At 41.4% G+C, this 22456-nt stretch overlaps 2 protein-coding genes across 6 annotated transcripts in view; one reads left to right on the plus strand and one right to left on the minus strand.

Annotated features, from left to right (window-relative positions):
* LOC125125119 (membrane-spanning 4-domains subfamily A member 4A-like) overlaps positions 1 to 22456 on the plus strand; it is a 142456-nt gene that overhangs the window by 40425 nt on the left and 79575 nt on the right. For 4 of the 5 annotated variants that reach the window (XM_047775631.1, XM_047775626.1, XM_047775630.1 and 1 more), the window contains exon 2: positions 10649 to 10738. The gene's annotated coding sequence lies outside the window, so the exon portion shown is untranslated. Of the gene's footprint in view, positions 1 to 10648; positions 10739 to 15499; positions 15631 to 22456 lie in introns of all 5 variants that reach the window. The other variant, XM_047775628.1, reaches the window with a different exon arrangement.
* MS4A14 (membrane spanning 4-domains A14) lies at positions 1154 to 22027 on the minus strand. The gene is made up of 7 exons (XM_047775624.1): positions 21876 to 22027; positions 20259 to 20387; positions 16828 to 16878; positions 13870 to 14019; positions 11226 to 11324; positions 1554 to 3298; positions 1154 to 1385 (listed from the first exon to the last, which is right to left on the minus strand). The coding sequence occupies exons 1-7, from the start codon at positions 22014 to 22016 to the stop codon at positions 1154 to 1156; spliced, it is 2547 nt and encodes an 848-aa protein (XP_047631580.1). The 5' UTR covers positions 22017 to 22027.

Raw genomic sequence — 22456 nt, forward strand, 5'->3', positions numbered from 1 at the left:
ATCAAAGACACTTCAAGGAGGAAGAAGATCGAATATGTCATTAGGTTTTGGGGGCAGGAGGGTAACTGACGGCTTTGGATCACACAGTTTACTTTGACCACAGAGGATGAAATTATGTCCTAAGTGCTGAGAAATTAGAAGTAGTGAGTGAAGGCATATGAAGGAAGCTAGAGCTACACTCTAGTGTCTAGTGTCTACACTCTAGTGTCTAGTGCATTGCAGTCTGTCATACTTTTTTTTTTTCTTTTTACGGCCATACCTGCTGCATATGGAAGTTCCCAGGTTAGAGTTAGAACTGGAGCCGCAGCTGCTGGCCTGTACCACAGCCACAATAACATAGGATCCGAGCTGCATCTGCAACATACACTGGAGCTCATGGCAGTGCCGGATCTTTAACCCACTGAGTAGGGCCAGGGATTGAACCCACATCGTCATGGAATCTAGTCGGGTTCGTTACTAATGAGCCACAATGGAACTCCCAGTCTGTCATACTTTCTGCTAAGACATCTGCATCTCTTCCCTTCCCTGCCTCCGACCTCCCTGTCTCCAGGTATGTTTTATTCTTTCCCTATGCACCACATTCTGTCCTCATTGCAACATTCTACCTCATTAACTGAACAAACCTAAAGTATATATCCTCAACCTAGATCTGGGGTTGCGGGGGAGTAAATTGGGTGATTGGAAACAGGAAAACAGGGTAATGGTGGGATTGATTTTTATTCCTCACCAACTCTTTTGGTCCTTGAGCCCTTAGAGAGCCTACACAGACTTCTTCCTGGTTGACTTACAGAGCCTCTATAATACACAGAGGAGAAGGCAAAAATATTAGCACCGTAGAAAAGTAAGTCCACATAAAATATTAAGTTGTGAAATGAATTGGTGATCATAAACTGAGACACTAACACTGCTAACAGAGAGTTTAAATGTGAATCATTTCCTCACCCTCAGAAAGTTCTGATAGTGTTAATATTTGTTGTTTTATTGTAATTAAGAACACATTCTTTGAGTGTTCTGCATGCCCTTTGTTTCCTGGTGAGCGAATAAGGTAGCAACCACACTTGAGAACATAGATTGGAGGAGACTATATTGTTTTCCCCTAATTTAGTTCCATAACTGGGAGTAGTGCAGTATTTAGGTAGATTCTGCACATTGGTCAGTCTTCAGATTGCTGTCTTTCTTTTGGATCAGAGGCGGTAGAAGTTACATCTTCTTTGTATGCAGTTGAGCAAGTTGAAATGTTTTGTTGCACATCTTGTTCTGAATTTATGTTGGACATATAGGTGAAATATGTGTCCTGTACTGAGCTTTGATAAGAGGAACATTTAAAATCTGGTTTCATGTCTCCTGATTGAATGTCACTTGGGCTTTGACTTCCACAACTCATGCCCTCAGGGTTCTTCTCTCCTGTTTGCTTAGCTTTTGTTTCCCTGTTTTCTTTTTGGATTCCCATAGATTGAGGCTCTTGTACTGAGCTTTGGTTGGAGGAACATTTAGCATGTGGTTTCTTGTCTTCTGATTGCAGGTCACTTGGGGCTTGGCTTCCAAAGTTCATGTCCTGAGGGTTGATGTCTCCTGTGTGCACAGCATCTGTTTCCAGATCATCTTTTTGGATTCCTGTGGACTGAAGGTCTTGTATTAATCTTTGGTAGGAGGGACATTTAAGATCTGGCTTCGTATCTTGTGATTGCAGGTCACTCGGGCTTTGGCTTCCACAACTCGTGTCTTGAGGTTTGACGTCTCTTATTTGCATAGCATCTTTTTCCAGATCTTCTTTTTGGATTCCTGTAGATTGAAGGTCGAGTTGGTCTTTGTCTTGATACTGACTGTCTTGATGTGGAATGTCTTGTGATTGTTCATCTAGATGAGGTGGAATTACGGCATGGACAGTTTGAGTTTCTTGGAATAGAGCTCTCTGGTTTTGGGACTCTTTTACTAGTTGATCTCGGGTTTGCCAGGCTTGGGATTCCCAGTTTTGGGAATGCTGCATTTCAAATTGCCATTCTTGTGTTTTCCATTCTTTGTTTTGAGTTCTCCAGTTTTGGGATTGTTGGCCTGAAGTTTGCCAGTTTTGGATTTTCCAGTCTGGAGATTGCCAGTCATGGTATTTCTGGATTTGAAATTGCAAATCTTGGGATACCTGCTTTGGGGTTTTCTCCTCTTGGGCCTGCAGGTCTTCGGTTTGCTGATATGGGAATTGCGGTGAGGTTTGGACTTGCTTATCTACGTAGTGACTGTTTGGGGATAGCCTGTCTTTGATGTGCTTGTCCAGGGATTTCCTCCTTGGGGCTTGTTGGTCTTGAATTTGCAAGTCAAGGGATTTCTGTTTTAGAGATTGCCTATCTTTGCTTTCTTGATATTGAAAATGTTGCTTTGATGATCTCTTGCTATAGAGTTCCTCCTCAGATTTCCATTCTTCAGTCAGTAACTTGACTTCTGATTTAATGTCTTGATATAATAAATGCATAGATTTATGCTCTTGAGATTGGATATTTTGTAGTTTAAGATCTAGAGATTGTTGATCTAGGTGTTGCATATTAGAGGAGTGCACATCAAGTAATTTGGGGGCTTCAAATGGTAGGGCTTTTACTGGCAGCACTTGCCTTTGGAGAGAGATATCTTGGGAGTACATGTCTAGGGATGGTAAGTATTTATCTGTAGTGGCTTGGGATTGTGTATTTTTGGATGGTATGTGTTGGGATGGTGTGTCTTTGGATTTCAGTACATTAGACTTTGTGACATGAGATGTTGGGGTTTCAGATAGCAGGACTTGTTCTGGCAAATCTTGGGATGGCAAGGCTTGGGGTGGTAAATATGGGGTTATTTTTACAGGATAAGATGGAGAAACTTTGGTTGGCAAGGGTTTATCCTGCTGCAGTTTTATTTTCTTTCTTGTAAATTGTGCAGTAACAGCTTGCAGGTCTTCATCACTTAGTTGTTCCGTGTCCGTAGTAATTTCTGAGGACTTTTTCTCAAAAACTGGAGGCAAAGTTTTGAACTCTGGTTCTCTGTCATAAAGGCTTAAAGGTTCAAGGAGGTATTTCTGTTGTTCACCTGACTCGGATAGAGAAGCTGTGCAATAACTAATGCTGCCTCTCCTTCCTGCATGTTGGAAGGCTAAACTATTTTTTGTGACTGTTAACTTGAAGAAAATATAGCCTCCAAAGAAAACAGGCTGTATGTTTGTTGTTGAAACATCACTTGCAGACTCTTCTTGAAGCTCAAATTGTATTATAGCATTTTCTTCTGTAGCAGATAGTTCCCTATCTTGAGCAACATCCGAAGGCAAGAAAAACACAATCTATAAAACAAAGGGGTGGGGGAAACATTAATAGGACAGAATCATCTTTGATTTATTTTCTTCTTGTATTCCCAAAATCCCAAATTATTTTTCCTCTCTGCCTTAAGATAGCAGATAGGAAATAACATCTATAGGAGGAGTCAAAAAACAAATACCAGTACTGCCCTTACCATCAACTCATTGGTTTTATTATGGACAAGACATTTCCCTCTGATATCTCAAATATTGAATAGGGAATTTATTCAGATTGTCTGAAATATTCTTCCCATACTTAATATAAAGCTTTTGGTTACCAAAGGGGACAGGTGGGGGAGGAATGGATTGAGGTTTGAGATTGGCATAGGTATACTGTGGTATATGGAATGATCGGGTGATGGGGAACTGCTATGTAGCACAGTATTCTGTGTACACCCAATATTCTGTGGTAGTCTCTGTGGGAAAAGAATCTGTGAAAGAATGGAGGTATATAGTGTATGTATAACCAAATCACTTTGTTGTGCAGCAGAAATTGTCACCACATTGTCAATCAACTCTACTTGAATAAAACGTAAAAATATAAAAATAAAATTAAAAAGAGATTAAAAATATAAGACTTCTAAGATATTTTAAATTATCTTCTATTCATGTATTGAGGTTTATAATGATTTACTTACGACCTATTAGATGAATAAGATACTGGAGAACAAATATAGTTAGATGTGGGTGTTACCTGTAAGGCACTCACAATTATAGGTAGACCACAATATAGATAGATAACAATACAGTTAGCAAGTGCTATTATAGAAATAGGTACTCTGTATGTCATGGGGATGTAGAAGATGACCTAATTCTGAGAGATCCAGGAAATGATTCACAGAAGAAGTGATATTTGATCTATGTCTTGATGGATGAGCAGAAATTCCTCAGGTGAAAAGGTAAGATGAAGTAACAATGGAGCCAAAATCCACGTATAGTAGAATCAGCAGGTATAAAAACACAAGGTTGTGACACAGTCCAGTGTGATGGCAGATGGTACCCAGTTAGATATTGTTAGATGCTATGCTAGGACCTATACATCAAATATCCTTCCAGAGCCATATGTTGAAACCTCATCTCCAGCGCGATGCTCTTTAGAGTCAGAATCTTTGGAAGGTAGTTAGATCACGAGTGTGGAGCCCTTGTAAATGGGAATAGTGTCCTTATAGAAGGGCCCCCAGGAAGCTCCCCAGTTTTCCCTTTGTTCACGTGAGGACACCATGAGAAGTCTGCCATCCATGAACCAGGGAGTAGGTCCACACCAAACTCTGAATCTGTCAGCACCCTGATCTTGGACCTTCTAGCTTCCAGAACTGTGAGAAATAAACTTTTGTTGTTTAAGCTACCACGTCTTTAGTATAGGAGCTTAGCTGGACTAATACCAAAAAATGTTACCAAGAAGTGAGAGGGCTGCTGTAGTACATACCTAAAGATGTAGAAGCGGATTTGGAATATAGGGTAGTGGGTAGACGCTAGAAGAGTTTTGATGTGCATGCTAGACAAAGCTTAAATTGCTGGTGATTAAGGGCAATTCTGGTGAGAACCCAGAGAGATAAAAGGAGAGCTGTGGGAAAAAACTGTCACCTTCTTAGAGAATACCTAAGTAATCCTGAACAAAATATTGGTAGAAATACGCATGCTAAAGGTCATTCTGATGAGGTCTCAGGCAGAAATGAGGAAAATGTTATTAGGAACTAGAGGGAGACGGTCTTGGCTGTAAAGTGGTAGAGAACTTGTCTGGATTGTGTTTGTGTTCTGGTGTTTTGTGGAAGGTAGAACTTTAAAACAAGGCCATTGAGCTGAAGCTGTTTATAATTGAAGTGCTGAGGATGGTGAGGCTTGGCTTCTATTAACCACTGATTGTAAAATGCGAGAAGAGAAAAAGGACTCAAAGATGGAATTGTTAAGCCTAAAGGAAGCAGCACTTTATGATGTGGAAAATTCTCAGTCCATCCATTTTGTAAAATATGAGAACATTTAAGAGTAAAGCAAGTGACTAGTTTGATAAGGAAATTATTATGGATCGGCCATCTCAACAATAGCCAGGAGCTGTTCTCCAGGGCAGTGGAAGAATGCCTTCCAAAGTGATTCAGAGATCATCAGGGCTTCCACTCCCACCACAGGTCCCAAATGCCAAGGGCTCTGAACAAAAATGGTTTCAAAGGATGGGACCACATCTCTGGTTCAGGCAGAACCAAGATGCCCCCACCCTGTGCCTCAGGGGTGAGGCCCACACAGAAGAGCTGCTACATGCACTGCACTCCTCAGGTACCTGACTGCCTCCACCTAGATTTCAAAATACAGAGCCACAGGCTTGGGATCCTAAACCATCAGAGACATAGGCATGGGACTCTAGCTCAGGAGAGCAGTAGAGAGAGCCAGGCAGAGAGTTAAAATGGGGTCACCTTGATGACCTCCAGGGGTGATGACACCCCAGTGTGCTTGGAAGACAAAGCATCAAGCCCAAGAGGATCATTATTGTGCCGTAGAGTTTGTTTGCCCTGTTAGGTTTGGGGTTTACTTGAGACCTATCCTTTCTTCTTTCCCATTTCTCCCTTTACAAATGGACATGTCTATCTAATGCTGTTCGATTATTGTAGTTTGGAAGTTTGGTTTCACGGGCTTGTAGCTAGAGGGAATTTGCATCAGGTGGAATCATATCTTGACATCTAACCCATATTTTAGATGATATTTAGCTGAGACTTTGGACTTAGACTTCAAAGTTGATGCTAAAACAAGACAGAATGTTGCGGAGCTATTGGGATGGAAAAAATGTATTTTTCATGTGTGAAAGACATGAATTTGGGAGGCAGCAGGGATGGAATGCTATAGACTGAAGGCTTCTCCTCAACCCTAAATTCCTATGTTGAGAATTCATCCCCAATGTGATTGTATTTGAAGGTGTGGCCTTTGGGAGGTGATTATTTTGTGAGGATGATGCCATCAGGAGTGGGGTTGGTGCTCTTATAAAGGAGACTCCAGAGAACTCCCAGGCCCCCTCCACCATATAAGGTGGCGGGTGGCACACCAGGAAGTGGGCTGTCATCAGACTCTGAATCTTCTGGTGCCTTGATCTGGGACTTCCCAGCATCCAGAATTCTGAGAAACAAATTTTTGTTGTGTAAGCCATCCAGTCTGTGGTATTTTTTTTTACAGCAGCTTGAATGGACTAAGACACTAAGCTAGGAGGTTTGGACTTTCTTTCCATTACAGACAAGTGAGATCCGCTGGCTTTTTTTTTTTTTTTTTTTTGTCTTTTTGCCATTTCTTGGGCTGCTCCCACGGCATATGGAGGTTCCCAGGCTAGGGGTCCAATCGGAGTTGTAGCTGCCGGCCTACACCAGAGCCACAGCAACACTGGATCCGAGCCGCATCTGCAACCTACACCACAGCTCATGACAATACCGGATCGTTGACCCACTGAGCAAGGCCAAGGATCGAACCTGCAACCTCATGGTTCCTAGTTGGATTCATTAACCACTGCGCCATGACGGGAACTCCATCCGCTGGCGTTTTTTAAACAGCTAAGTGAGTGACAGCATCTGATACAACCTTTAGCCAGTGCTTCCCATTCTTTCCAATTTTTTTATTTCTTTGAGAAGGGTTGCTATTACAGACCAATCTGCTGATTTTTGTCAGCTTGTGTCCTTTCTGAAGACATTCATAGAGTAAGAGTAGGCTATTGTTTCTATTTGATGAGGTGATTGGAACGCTGAGTGATTAATACACCTAATTATGTTTATCCAGTTGATCGACGGCAGGGCCAACATAAGAATTTCCACATTCTCTTATGCTACACATTGTCACTCCTCACCCTTCTAATTTTCCACACCTGTATTTCATCCCTATTGGAAGTCAATTTATGTAAGGATAAATGGTACTCTAGGGGAGGTATCTGCATTTTTACTCATTCCCAAACTTCCATTTCATTTGAATTGTAATTTATTCATTTGGTAAAAGAGAGGTTTGGAGGCATGAATTATAGTTTCTCTAACTCTGTTCAAGCTGTTCAGTGCTATAATTTAGAATTTACTCATCCCTAATGATAACTGAGAAATTACCAGGTGCCAGCAAGGTTCCAAAGTCATGTCAAGTAATTGTCGTAACATCCCTAATGAGGTTATTATCTTTGTTTTATGACTGAGAGAACTGAGGTTCAGAGAGATGTTAATGAATCTGACCAGTGTTATAAAGCAATTAACTTGTGAAGCTAGGATTCATACATTGCAGTTGAATTATAGGTCCTCTGCTTTCCTATCTAATCTAATCTCTAATCTTTGCTTCCTTATAATAACTATTTCAGTTATATCTTACTCCAGGGTAACTATGACTGGAGATTATATGAAATAATGCTTTTAGTCACAGTAGTGAGCACAGCAAATATTAAAAGTTCACTTTCCATTTCTTCTTGAGAAACGCGTAGCACATAGTATCTTTAAATCTTCCATTGTGCTTTGCACATTACTATGCCATTAAAAAGTTTATTGATGGGATTAAATTGGGTAGTTATGCAGTGCGAGTATTTTTTTCTAATGGCTGCATACATGGCATATAGAAGTTTGCAGGCCAGGGACTGAATATGAGCCAGAGATGTGACCTATGCCAAAGCTGCAGCAGGGCTGGATCCTTTAACCCACCTGTGTCAGGCTGGGGATTGAACCCACACCTTCACAGCAACCTGAGCCACTGTGGTTGGATGCTTAACTTACTGTGCCACAGCAGAAGCTCGAGTAATTTGTTTTAATACTACTCCTAAGGAGTTTCCCACAGAGTTTTGAACTCTTCGGTATTTATATCGAGTAATTTGTTTTAATACTACTCCTAAGGAGTTTCCCACAGAGTTTTGAACTCTTCTGTATTTATATCGAGAGCAATATGGAAATTAACTTGGGCTCAGATAACATAATAAAAATATTATGAGTGAAACGTTACAGAAATCAATGTACAATTATGATTTTACAGATTCTCTGAAAACTAAGGGATTTAGGCCATGAAAAATCTATGGGAAACATTACATTTAAGGGTAAACTATAAAACTTTTTTACCCTAATATTGGGAATAAGGAAAGACTGAGTATGCTCAGTATTAAAAACAAAAACAAAAAACATTGTATGGAAGGCTCTACTTAGTGCAATAAGTCAAGAAAAATAAGGCATGAATTTTATAAATAAAAGTGTCTTTATTTACTGGTAGATAATTATCTACATAGAAAATTCTAGGAAATCAGTAAAAAAAATTGCTAGAATTAATAAGTTTATTATGGTCATAGTATACCAGTATATAAAAATATAGTTATTCTATATCTAGGAATGGAAATCTGGAAAGTTAAATTTTAAAATGCCTTGCAAAATAGTAAGAAAGGAGCTCCTGTTGTGGCTCAGCAGGTTAAGAACCCAACTAAGTAACCAAGAGGATGCAGGTTCAATCCCTGGCCTTGCCCAGTAGGTTAAGAATCTGGCATTGCCATGTACTGTGGTGTAGGTCACAGACACAGCTCAGATCTGACATTGCTGTGGCTGTGGCAGAGGCTGGCTACTGCAGCTCTGATTCAGCCCCTAGCCTGGGTACTTCCATATGCCAAAGATGCAGCCATTAAAAAAATTTAAAAATAAATAAGAAAAAACATGAAATACTTAGGGATAAACTTAACAAAATAAGCATATGATTTATACAATGAAAACTACAAAATATTGCTGAGAGAAGTGAAAGGAGATGTAAGAAAACATAAACACATTCCATGGACATGGATAAGAAGACTAAATACTACTAAGATGTAAATTTTTCTCAAATTATTTATAGGTTCGATGCAACTCCAATACAAATCCCAATAAGACTTTTTTTGGAACTGATAAATAGATTCTAAAATATATATGGAAACTCACAGGACCTAAAATAGCCAAAAGTGATTTTGAAAAAGAAAAAAGATTTACACTACCTGATTTTAAGAATTACTCTAGAGGAACCCCGGGGAACAAGGCAGAATAGGGAGCTCCTGGAATTTGTTGATTCATCTATACAGTAATCGTACTGACAGGGATGTACTGGCTGGTGAATGGACAGGCTATATCAGTCAGTTTCAGTCTTTAGAGCAGTAGTGACCACCCATCTCTCACTCTCAGCCTCTGACAGGCAGCTGGAGGATGGCAACCTGTGTTCTTGGTGTGACTTGCTCAAGGCAGGATAGGCAATAAGGCCTGATAGTCGTGTTTCTGCGTTCTAGTTGCAGATGCTTCTGATCACTGAAGTACAAGCACAGAGGCTGGGTACCATTGTTTCAACCTATACTGGCTGAAGCTACTTTGAGAGGAACTATTCCAATTTTTGACTTTTTGTTTGATGTTCAAACAACTGTGTGTATGTGAGAATGCAGAAGCCCACCATTCATGCCCAGGAAAAGATGCAGAGAATATATTAAACTCTCATCTTAGGCTGTTCTCTGTCACAGACATGATCTACACCAATAAAAAAAAGAAACAACCCCCACATCACCCCCTGAAGGAAAAGGGAGAGTCTGATTTCCAGAGTTAACACATTATATGATTCAAATGTTCAGTTTTCAACAAAATACATCACAAGGTCTACAAGGGAACAGGAAAGTATGACTCACTCAATGGAACAAAATAAACGAGCAGATAATATCCCTGAGGAAGCTCAGACTTCAGATATACTAGAAAAAGATTTTAAAACAACTCTATTAAAGATACTAAAAGAGGGGGTTCCCTTCGTGACTCAGTGGTTAACAAACCTGACTAGGATCCATGAGGATGTGGGTTTGATCCCTGGCCTTGCTCAGTGAGTTAAGGATCTGGCATTGCTGTGAGCTGTGGTGTAGGTTGCAGATGCAGCTCAGATTCCATGTTGCTGTGGCTGTGGTGTAGGCCAGCAGCTATAGGTCTGATTCGATTCCTAGCCTGGGAACTCCTGTATGCTACAGGAGCGGCCCTAAAAAGCAAAAAAAAAAAAAAAAAAAAAAGAAAGAAAGAAAGACATTAAAAGAGTTAAAGGAAGTCATAGACAAACATAGGAAAATTATTTATGAACAAAATGAGACTGTAAATAAAGAGGTATAAATTATAAAATAGGACCCCAAATAATTTCTGCAGCTGAGGAGTACAATAAAATATACACCAGAGAGGTTCAGAAACTGATGTGAACAGGCTAAAGAAATAACCAATGAATTTTAAGATAGGACAATTGAAATTATTGAGTCTGAGAAAGAGAAATGGAAAATAATTAAGAAAGGCGAACAGAGCCTAAGGAACCTGTGAGCTATGAACAAGCAAGTTAGAATAATATAGGTTCTCATTAAGTCTGGTTTCTCATATATTTTGGCAGGGTACTAAGGAGCTATGTCTGAACAGAGACGGCTGTGGATAACAGACAAAGCTGGAGCAAGTCGGCAGGACTCTGGGAGTCTGGTTTCAGGTGATACAGTTCAACTGCTTGGATAGTTGCAATTTTTAGTGATTGTTGTGTTTGTGTTTGGGCTGCAGATTTTAGGTGAACATACAGGATGTATGGACTTTAATCAGCCAAGCCTTCCTTAGAAGAAAGAGATCTACTCGATAGTTTCTAATAACCTATATGGGGAAAAAGAATGGATATATCTATAGCTATAACTATATCTATCTGTCTGTCTATCTATCCATAACCGATTTACTTTGCTGTACACCTGAAACTAACACAACTTTGTAAATCAACTCTACTCCAAAAAAATTAAAAAAAAAAAAGCAGCGTAGTTGTCTTAAAGGGTGGCATGAGCCATCTGTCTTAAGTTTGTCCCTCCTTGATCTTCCCAAACTTAGAAGTTTTAATTCAGCAACTGGGAATTCTGCGCTGCCCCACTAATAGGCCAGAGGTCACCTTGGAGTGTTCCCATAGGGATCCATTCTCCTAACAATATTGAACGCACCTCATTTGACCTTGTCAGGCAGTTGCTTCTAAAGGAGATGACAGTCACAGAGATGCTGAGCTCCACAATGCTGATGATCAGTAAGACTGACAAAATTCCCTGTAAATAATGAGAATAAATATATGGCGTTTGAAACGAAGGCTATAGCATTTTAAAGATAGAGGCCAAGGAGCACGTACACTGTATGACCAAGTATGGGAAAACCCATATTTTAGATGCATCTGGAGCCATCAGTAATTGAATAGTTTTTATTTAATGTCTTTCTAGTAAGGAGAGGTAATGGATTCCAGTGGCTGTAGGGGTCAGACAACCATCCCAAACGAGTGAAACCATGAGAAGGGGAGGAAGGAAGAAGAAAGGAATGTCTCAGTATCCATTACTCAATTCCAAGCAATAGTTGCCATGTGGGAATATGGGCCCCTTGAAGCCTGGTCTTTTTTCTTTTCCTAAGGGAGCTGTATATATGCATTTTTAATGTGAAACTCTCCAGTTATTTATTCACATGTATGAACCAAACGGAACATATCTTCAGGTTGGATATAGCCCACAGATTGCCATTTTGCACATTTTACCTGAAGGTGATATTTAGCTGGAGAAGCAACAGGGAATAGCGTAGTGTCTAAAAAGTTCAGACTTTGAAGACAGAAAGACCTGGTACAGTCGGGTCCAAGATTACATTAACCTTGTACCAGAGACTGAATCTCTCCAAGTCTTGGTTTCCCATATCCAAAAGCTTGAATAGTCTCCATTTGTTGATAAAACAAAATTTAGGAAGTTCCTACTGTAAATTTACTGGCTTCAGCCAACAACACGATGGACCTGGTCTTGATCTTTGCAGAACTTGCATCATTGTAAGGAAGTGACAAATAATTAGACAATTATTTAATTAACTATACTATGATAAGTGCTATAAAAGCATTGGGAGCTGTTTACTACTGTAATGGGAGACCTGAGCAGAGGCACGATGAGGAGGGACCTCCTTAAAGAAGTGATGTTTACACTGAGAGTAAAGAATGAGGAGGAGTTAATTGGGTAAGTAGAAAGGGGTAGGCACTGGGCCAGAGAATATTTGAGGCAAGCAAATTGCACATTTTACTTGAAGGTAATATTTATTGACACTTTAATGAATCCCAAGAGGTGGTGGGGAAGTGGAGTGAGAATGATAAAGGCCTGGAATAATGTTGGAAAGGCAAGCAGGATAGGTGCTACTGGGTCTTACAAGCCTTTTAAGATTTGGGTCTTAGTTCTCTGTTTAACAGGAAGCCATTGAGTAATGTGCCCAGATTTGCACTTTTAAGTGATGACTTTAGCTATAGTGTGGACAGTGGGTTGGTCTTTGGGACAGAAGTCAGTCCAAGAGGTATCTAAAGCCTATGGTTCCAGCTCTTTTTTTTTAGCTTTTTTAAATCATCTGGGTTAAGTTACAGCAAGGAATCATGGAGTGATACAAAGGAGGGCTTGGAACACATTCACCATGATTCTGTATGCAGAAACTAACCCTGCAGTGCCCATCTGTGCTGGGCAGGAAGTAGAGAGCAGAGTTTCATTTATCTGGAGGTTGAACCTCAGGATACAATTTTTTTTTTCTAGTATATACTAAAGAAATGTACAGCAGTGGCCTCCTGTTCACTAAGAAAAAGGGTAAGGATTATGATATTATATCATATTCTTGGCCCAATTAGGAGAGGATTTTGTCCCTTACATTGGTTTCTGACTTTCTTTAAGTAACCTTTTATGAGTCTAATTCTGGAATTTATCTGAGAACATATGGGAATGTCCTAGGCTCACTTTAATGGGTGATTATGAGGATTAAATAAGATCTCATATTCGGTAACTGATAACTCTTTTCCTTTTCCTTCTTTATTGGGGAAGACAAGTTCCCATGATTCCACTTCACTTCCATCCACACAAGTCAAATCTCATTAACATTCTAGGACTAAAGCCTTGGAGATGTGGCTGGTTAAGATATAATGAAAGCCCAGAATTTGCTTGCAGAATAAAGGGAAGGACCTTCCGGAATCTCTGACATGCCTAAAAAATAATGTCATTGAATACTTACTAGGTAAATACTTAAAATTAAAGTGACAATGATATTTTCTGATAAAGATGCAGTGCATCTGCTGTAAGAAATAAAATTCCTACATTTATGTAAAATGATTCATGTTCTAAAATTATTAAAAACACTTTATGCCTTAAACACCCTTCTCCAACTGTATTTAGTATTAACTGAGTAAACTTTTTAGATGCTTCTCTTCCTCATTAATGCTGAAAAGGTAACTTTTAATCCAGTCCATGTCAACACTAATAGGAATGGCTAAAACCTATCAACCACTAGCACTCTGGCAAGTAGTGCTCCAGTTTAAATAACCCTCACAGTAAATCAGTGAGGTTGGTATTCTTATTATCTTCATTTTTCACACGAGGAAAACGGAGGCTCAGAAAAGACAAAATATTAGGCTAAGCTTGTAAGTGACAAAGCCAGGATTCAAATCCGAGACCCTGTGGCCCTCGAGTCACCTCTCAACAGTCATTTCGAATGCTGAGACCACTTTGATTATTGAAGTCAAAACTGATGAATCAATGCATCGTGAACAGGGTTCAGGTGCGACGATGCAGATTCATTGTACAGAGTAAGACCACTTACACTGTAAAGGGCTCTACTTATAGCACATGTTCCTTCGAGGGAAGGCACCTGGCAGTACTTGTGTTGGTATCTGTAGCTGATAATGGTGAAAAGAATCCCAGCTGCTGCAACAAAGGAACTGATAGCATTCATGCTTGTGACACCTTGTCCCTGGAAAATAGTTTTCAGAAATAACAAAGTCAAAACCGGATCAAACAAAAAATATCCCCTTAAGAATTTCTTAATGCTCTTCTCTTTCCCAGTACCCCTCAGGCATAAATCGCTCCATCAGTTCAGTATCCCACATTCATCAAAATTAGAAGACAGACCAGGTTTTAGAATGAGCCAGGAAGCTAATGATGAGAACAGGGAGAAAAGGAATGCCCTCTGGTTAAGGCTAAAGAAAATATTCATTTTATCCCAGTGCATCCTCTTTCATAATCCATAAGCAAAATAGTGTATTGGAAAGTATCACGTCCTTGTAATCAGACTTGATTTTGAGTTCTAGTGAACTAGGACCTTCTGCAAGTTAACTAATCTCTTGTAATCTCAGTATCTACCTTTAAAAACAAGAATGATGTCACCTAACTTTAGGGCAGTATCCATTTATTCATTTACTTTTAGTAAATACTTAGTGTCTATCAGCTCTGTGTCAGGCACTTCATTAAGCCCGTGGGACACACAGATAAACATGATAGATGAGGTCCTGCCTTCCTCTGGCTTACATCATCCCCCGGGGGATAACCAACCAAATCAGCAACTTATTTACCGATGGCAATGAATTTGGCCTGAGGTTTAAAGATTTTCCTCTCTTGCTCTCAGTTTTCTACTGTGGAGGCTATGTAAAGTTCAGATCACCTCCATCAAGTTCCTATTCCCTTTATTTCCTTTTTTTTTTTTCTTCTTACAGCTGAACTTACAGCATATGGGAAGTGCCTGGGCTCAGGGTCAAATCAGAGCTGCAGCTGCCAGCCAAAGCCACAGCCACAGCATTGCCAGCTCCAAGCCAAGTCTATGATCCACACCACAGCTCACAGCAATGCTGGATCCTTAACCCACTGATCAAGGCCATAGATAGAACCCACGTCTTCATGGCTACTAGTTGGGTTCAGTACCACTGAGCCACAAAGGGAACTCCCAACTTCCTATTGTGTTTTGTTTTGTTATACAAATCTGAGTTCCTCTGAAGGAAGGGGGATGTCTTATTCATATCTATTCCCAGCACTGCTATTGCCCTTTTAAAAGAAAAAGAAAGAAAAAGCTCAAATCTCAATTCAGTAGGTATCTACTATACCTTGAGTGTGTTGCCTTATGGTGGGAAATGCAATGATACTTTGGCACAGCCTGTCCTATCCAGGAGCAGCTTGTGGCTTACTGTAGCAGGACTTGGAGTCTGTCTACCCCTGACCCAATGTTTGCTCCAAACACAGTTCTTTTCTACAGACAAGCCTTTTGGCAGAAATTATTCAAGCCATCTTTTTGAATCCTCAGTCTTTCGCTCATTTCAAGGCTCTGTTTTGGCTCCCATAGGACAGGTTATGAACTGACGTTTCTGAAATAAGCAATTCCTTGTCTGTATTGTGCTCTACGGTTTACAAAGACCATGCCCAGCCTTAGCTCATCTGATCCTGACTACAGTTTTATGATGTAGGCAGATCTCTCATGGTCCCCACAGTCCAGACGAATAAGGTCCAGGGATTCAGTGACTGTGAGTTTGAAGGAAGAGCCGCCATGGAAAGCCTGCTCTTCTGACGCCCGGTTTTGTGCTCCCAACCCCATGCCGTAAGTGTCTGCCTCCATCTGCTCCGCTCTGGGTGAGTCGTAGGTGGGTCCGCCTTATCCTTAACATATTCCTTGGCTCTGAAAGGAAGTCCGCGCAGAGAGAACAGCATTTGGAGTCCCCCCTGCATGGTCTGCATTTACTCCCAGGGGGAGTGGGAGGTGGGGGTTTTCATCCCCCAGAACTTCCCTAGGGTATGTAACTATCCCTAGAGGACACTGGCAGAGGACCACAGAAATAGAGTTAAAATGGCTCTGAGAGAGGGTCCACATCCCCAGGGCCTTAAAAGAGTCTGAGTGGTTGGAGGAAAGTACAAACATGTAAGTCTTATTTTGCCGTGTATACGTTGTATCTTATTAAATCTTCAAAGTAATCATTTAGAGTTGACACAGCAATGCCTGGCAGTCTTGATTCAGTCATGGAAGGATCTAGCATCAGACTCTTGCCTTGAGACCTCGAGCGGGCCCCAAAGAAAACCTCTGTTGTGGTTGGGGTGGGGGTGTGATCACTGGGATCCTGGGATTGATTTTGGTTAGAGTCGGGTTCATCAGTCTCGACCCAATAAATATTTGAGCCAGACCGTGTTTTCTGACTCTCCTATGCATTTGGGGATCTTGAGAATTATCCCTGGCTTCTACCCACTACCCAGCTGTGACAATCAAAAAGGTGTTCGGGCTTTGTCAAATATTCCTGGGGGCAGATCTGGAGGGGGTAGGGTACAAAATTACTCCTAATTAAGAACCATGGAGTTAGAGGAATGTGGAATTTTTTTGTTGAAGTATAGTTGCTTTACAGTGTTGTACCAATGTCTGCTGTACAGCGTAGTGACCCAGTCCTACAAATATATCCATTCTTTTTCTCGTACTGTCTTTCATCTTGTTCTATCCCAATATATAGTTCTAGAACTAGTGGATATGGTTCCCTATGCTCTATGGCAGAACCTCATTGCTTACCCATTCTAAATGTAATAGTTGGCATCTACTAACAAGCAACTATTTCAGTTTCTTTGCTCAGAGAAATGGGAACTAGTGGAAGGATATAGGGCTCCTGGTGATATTGACCCAAAGAAAGGCCAGACTGCAAATCTGACAGTAAGGATTTTCCTGGAAGATCCGTTGTTACTCAGGGCCGTGTGCACAAAGACGACCTAAAGCAAGTGGAAGACTTTCAATTGCACAGAAGTCACGAAAGTGACTTACCAGGCATTTTCTATTACCGTTGCTTCCTGTGACGTATCCTGCTATAATGAACTGTTAAGAAGAAAAGAGATCAAAGTTAACGGGAGATGCATTTGATACCCCCACAGTATCATTCCCTTTGGAGAGTATACTGTCATCTACGTGTCTGTGAATCTCCCAGACCAACCGGCATCTGTGTTTTCCATCAGGGTGGGAGGAGAGAGGGCACTGATGTAAGAAGGAATCCAGTGCAGGACGGGCTCAGTGCTGAACAGGGGCTCTTTGCCAGGGTCAGATGGGGGGGCAGGCAGGCCCTGCTTCAAGGTCCACAAGTTACCACCCAGCTGGACTCCAAAAAGAGAGGAATGTTGGGCCCTGGGCCTGGAAGAATGAAGGGTAAGCTCTGTCTGCTCTGAGCCGACAGAGGGAGACATTCTCAGGGAAGAACTCTAAAAGCTGATATAGGCCTGCAATCTAAGGTAATTATCTCAGCCTCCTTTTTTCATAGTTGAGTTTCAGTGTTGTGCTAATTTCTGCGGTACAGCAAAAATTACTTTTTTTTTTTTTTGGTCTTTTTGCCGTTTCCAGGGCCGCTCTCGCGGCATATGGAGGTTCCCAGACCAGGGGTCCAATCGGAGTTGTAGCTGCCGGCCTACGCCAGAGCCACAGCAATGTGGGATCCGAGCCGCGTCTGCAACCTACACCACAGCTCATGGCAACGCTGGATCCTCAACCCACTGAGCAAGGCCAGGGATCGAACCCGCAACCCCATGGTTCCTAGTCGGATTCGTCAACCACTGCGCCACGACGGGAACTCCTATACACACACTTTTAAAAGATTCTTTTCCATGGTGATTTATCACAGGATATTGAATATAGTTCCCTGTGCTGTACAGTAGGTCCTTGTTGTTTATCCATTCTATATATACTAGTTTGCATCTGCTAACCCCAAACTTCCATTCCATTCCTCACTTAACCCCCCGCTTCCTCTTGGCAACCACAAGTCTGTTCTCTGTGTCTGAGAGTCCGTTTCTGTTTCATGGATAAATTCCGTTGTGTCATATTTTAGATTCCACATATAAATGATATCATATGGTATTTGTCTTTCTGTGTCTGATTTACTTCACTGAGCATGATAATCTCTAGATCCATTCATGTAGCTCCAGGTGGCATTATTGCATTCTGTTTTATGGCTGAGTAATATTTCATCGTGCATATGTACATCATCTTCTTGATCCACTCCTCTGTTGATGGACATTTGGGTTGTTTCCATGTCTTGGCTGTTGTGAATAGTGCTGTAATGAACACAGGGGTGCATGTGTCTTTTTGAATTACAGTTTTGTCTGGATATACTCCCAGGAGTGGGATTGCTAGATCGTACGTCAGCAACTTCTTTACATGTAACATAAAGAGCCTTTACCATGCAGGGAGAATGAGAACTGTGCCACCCAAGGTGGAGTCCTATACTTTTTTTTTTTTTAATTCTAGAAATGGGGACCTCTCTTGTAGGAACTGGTTTTGGACCTTAGGGATATTGGATCTTGGATCTTGGAGTCCAAGGACCTTGAGGTGATTTGCAGAGGTCAGAGAGTCACTTTTGATACCTCCCTCCATTTCACTGCTCACATTGGATCACCATCAGGTTAGGTCTGCCTCCAGGTTGCTCTCAAAGCTACCCATCTTTATCTTCACTGCTGGTACAGGGCACCATCTCTCCTGGATTCCTAGCCTCCCCCCCAGCTGATTCTCCCAGATTTTTCACTGTCAACCTTGAACTCATTACCTGCTCAGAGAACATAGTATTTTAATACAATAGATCTTCAAATGTTACTATGGTCTTGAAAGATTATCAGTGGATTTCCCTTGCTCTGGTGTTGAAGTTCCACATCCTCGTAGAACCACAAGGACTGGCCTGGGCAGCAGTGAACTATTTCCAATCTCTTAGGGTAGAAAATTCTTGGGAAGGAAGATAGTATGAGAAAAAGATGTGTATGTGTGTATATATGCACACACACACACACATACACACACACACATATATGAATGACTTGGTAACTATGCTGTTCAGCAGAAATTGATACAATACTGTAAATCAGTTATACTCTAATAAAAAAAAAAATCCTACAAGGGAGAGTTCCCATTATGGTGCAGCAAAAACAAAACCGACTGGCATCCATGAGGATTTGGTTTGATCCCTGGCCTCATTCAGTGGGTTAAGGATCCGGCGTTGCCGTGAGCTGTGGTGTAGGTTGCATAAATGGCTCAGATCCTGAATTTCGGAGGCTGTGGCATAGGTAGCAGCTGTAGCTCTGATTAAACCCTTAGCCTTGGGAACCTCCGTATGCCACAAGTGCAGCCCTAAAAAGCAAAAGCAAAAGCAAAAAAACAAAAAACAAAAAAAAACACAGAAATCAAACATCATCAGATTTCTCCACAGAAAAATAAGGTCTAGCCTAAAAAAAATAAAAGCAGTGTGCCAGAACCTCATTATAAATCGTTTATACAGATCACACAGAGTCATCCTAGGATCATTCTCTTGTGAAGTGCACAAGTGAGGAGTTGGTCTGTCTCATTTTCTATGTACTTTGAAAATCAAATTCAATATTATCTGATTTACATTTGGAAGATGAATACACTCCTAGTTTCTGAAATGCAGATGATAAACAAAGCATGGAATATTTATGGTTATCAAAGAGAGCAGGGTTTTATAGAGACAGTAGTCTCATGTATTTATTATTTCCTCCACTTGTTCACTGCATGGTTCATTTATTCATGCCTCCTGTACGTGCACTAAGCATGATCCTAGGGCCTGAGAATGTAACAACACCTAACCAGACAATATTCTTGCCCTCTGGGGACTGTATGTTTTACTGGGGGAAGCTCTAATGAGTCCACCCTTAAATATTATGGCCCCAGATTAGGAACCAAGGCTGTGGGAATTGGATGGAAACAGTACTGAGAATTATGCTTATGCTTCTATCACTAACTGGAGGGATGACACTCCTGAAGCTGTCTCTGGACATAATGGAGGGTGGGGGTTTAACCTATAGTAATAATCGGTTAAAATTCTCCTTAAGCTATAAGAATTTGTGATTCTGTGAGGGCTAGCTAGATATGTTTAAGTTAGTACCTACTCCCAAACTCCATTTTCTTATTTGCAAAGGGAAAAGTGGGATATTTGCCCATCTAATCCCCCAGATTGGCCATAAGGAACAGATGACTGACTGGACACAAGGACTTCGGAAACTTTTAAACACCGCACACCTCAGAGTAATTATTACTATGAACTGGCAGTGCACTGACCAAACGGAGTCACTTTTCTCGCCATGGAGGGACTGACCGCCCTGCTTCCCTGGGGACCGTGTTTATGGGGGTCCCTGTTCTAGCACTTGAAGCAGTTCAAGGCAGTCTGTACCGCAATTCCTCAAAAGCTCCCAACTGACAGTACTCACAGTAAAGGCTCCCCAGAACGGGTACCCTATGAAGAAAACGAGGGGAAATCTTTGGGCGAAATTCAAGTAATTAAATGCAAATATAGCTCCAATGCCGGCTATGATCAGGGCAAGCAGGATCTGGATCGCCTGTGAGGAGAGAAAGGGGTACAGGAGGTCACAAGGGGTACAGGAGGTCACAAGGGGTACAGGAGGTCTCAAGTGCCCCAGCCTCTTTGTACCCTCCCAGGTCCCTTCAGCATCCTTCTGGACTCAAGGGTCACACATCCCTCCATCTGAATGCCTTCCTCTTCCATTTACCAGCCATTCTCAGACTTTCTGGAGACCCAGTGTCTCCCTTCTCATCACAGCTGGGTCCTCGTTTGAATCCTTCACCATCATCCTCCCCTACCTTCAACGTCTCCTAGCCATTACCAGTTTATCTTGTGTTGGACAGATTTGAGTGTATGTCTGTCTTCCTCTAGATTGCAAGACTATTGAAGACAGGGACTCCAAACTATTCGCCTTTATGTTTTTCCCTTCCGTAGCACCAGCATCCTATTATTATTCTCATCCCAATACACACACATACCCGTTTCCCACAGTCAAAGTTTTGAATCCTAGCAGAGAAACAAATTCCTGCTTTTGGAATTACAGCCTCAGCCCAGGTCTCTAAAAATGTAAGAAGTTCACTGATCCAGAGCAGAGAATCTGGGGTGACGTTACGTCTCATCTCTTGATGCAGGGGCCTGTCTAGATCCAAGAGTGACTGGTGGGTCTCTCAGCCTGTTAGGAATTTGGGGTGGGGGGGGGCAAGGAACAGCATCGCGGTCCCATGGGGTCAGTGGCTTTTCCCAGGGCAGAAGCTCTCCTCTAGCATCTAGGTTTTTCTCCAGGCCACACTTCAGTGGCGCTATATCAAATTGTCACAAGTAGTGACTTTATTCTGGTACTAAGGGTGGGAGCGGGGCACACAGCTTCACTCTAGTTCATTTATGACTGAAATTGTGTGTGTGTGTTTGTGTGTGTGTTGACATAGCGAGTCACTCTGGAGCTTTGGATGTGGCTTTCAAAAAAGCCCCCAGTGCCCGTAACAGCACAAAAGAGATGCTTAACCTCTCCTTTAATGGCTTTTAGCTCCTAGGTAGGCATCGCCACACTCTGAGGTTGCTTCTTCAATAAAATATTTGGATAGTTGCCTACATATCCTTTGCTAGGATTCAAAAACCAGAACTAGCTCCTGATGAAGCATCCCTAGGTTTTCTTCAGGGTTAGGGGAGTTTATTCATCACAGTTAAATATTCTACTTCTCAGAGTTAAATAAGCCCTCGAAAGCGTTTCTAAGAGAGGAGACAAAGACAGTGTGTTTCTAAACAGAACCTTCTCTTGTTCGTCACAATGTAGGGAAATGGTATTATTAACTACCTATTGGTGCTCCTACTGATAATCCAATTACTTGTATAAGCACATGACTTAGAAGAACTTATGATCCATCAAGAATGATGCATTGTGGATGAAGGGTGAGGGGAAAAAAAGGGAAAATCAACTTCCTTCCTGAAAAGCATCTCTGCAAACATACTTGGAGAAATAACTTAGGTTCTCCCTCCCAGGACGAACCATGGGCGGGAGAAGACTTACCCCCAAGACTCTTGGCTCTCCCTTCAGGACATCCAGCAGAGAGGTATGAGGTCCATAGGGAAACGCAGTCAATACAGTTTCATTTGGCTGTATAGTGATGACTTGGGTCGATCTTTTGACCTCCTCCTCCGATGACTCCATGATTCAGTGGCAAAACTCTGTTAAAAGAATGAGTGAGTAAACATTGCAGCCAAAACCATGGTCTTCCATCAGACTCACATGGAGTCCTTAGCAACGAGCCCTTCGCAATTACTTAGTACTAGAACCGACAGAATCACGGTCATTGGGTCATAGAGTCTTAGAATTCTAGAGCATATTCTTCTGTCTTCCCAGGTGAAGGATCCAGTTATCCAGAAGACTTCCTTTCTTTTCAGTTTGTTTGTAAAAAGATAGTAAACACAAAGTTAATAGATGGTGTACAAACAAAGACCAATACCTATGTTCATGAGATATAAAGAAACTAAAGTTATGGAATAGCCACTGTGTTTCAGGCACTGTGGAAGGTGTTTTGTTTTTAACATGGATTCACATGTATTCATTTTTTTCATTTTAAATGATTTTTATTTTTTCCATTATGGTTG

The sequence above is a fragment of the Phacochoerus africanus genome, chromosome 4 (assembly GCF_016906955.1).
Source record: "Phacochoerus africanus isolate WHEZ1 chromosome 4, ROS_Pafr_v1, whole genome shotgun sequence".
NCBI classification, from domain to species: Eukaryota; Metazoa; Chordata; class Mammalia; order Artiodactyla; family Suidae; genus Phacochoerus; species Phacochoerus africanus.

What these genes read in the sequence shown, in the direction of transcription:
- MS4A14 (XM_047775624.1), bottom strand. Translation starts at nt 22,016, where the DNA reads ATGGAGTCATCGGAGGAGGAGGTCAAAAGATCGACCCAAGTCATCACT. An exon ending in ACGGTAATAGAAAATGCCTG is followed by an intron (nt 14,020 to 16,827) that starts GTAAGTCACTTT and finishes ACTATTTTCCAG; the next exon opens with GGACAAGGTGTCACAAGCAT. An exon ending in GCCTGACAAGGTCAAATGAG is followed by an intron (nt 3,299 to 11,225) that starts GTGCGTTCAATA and finishes TTTGTTTTATAG; the next exon opens with ATTGTGTTTTTCTTGCCTTC.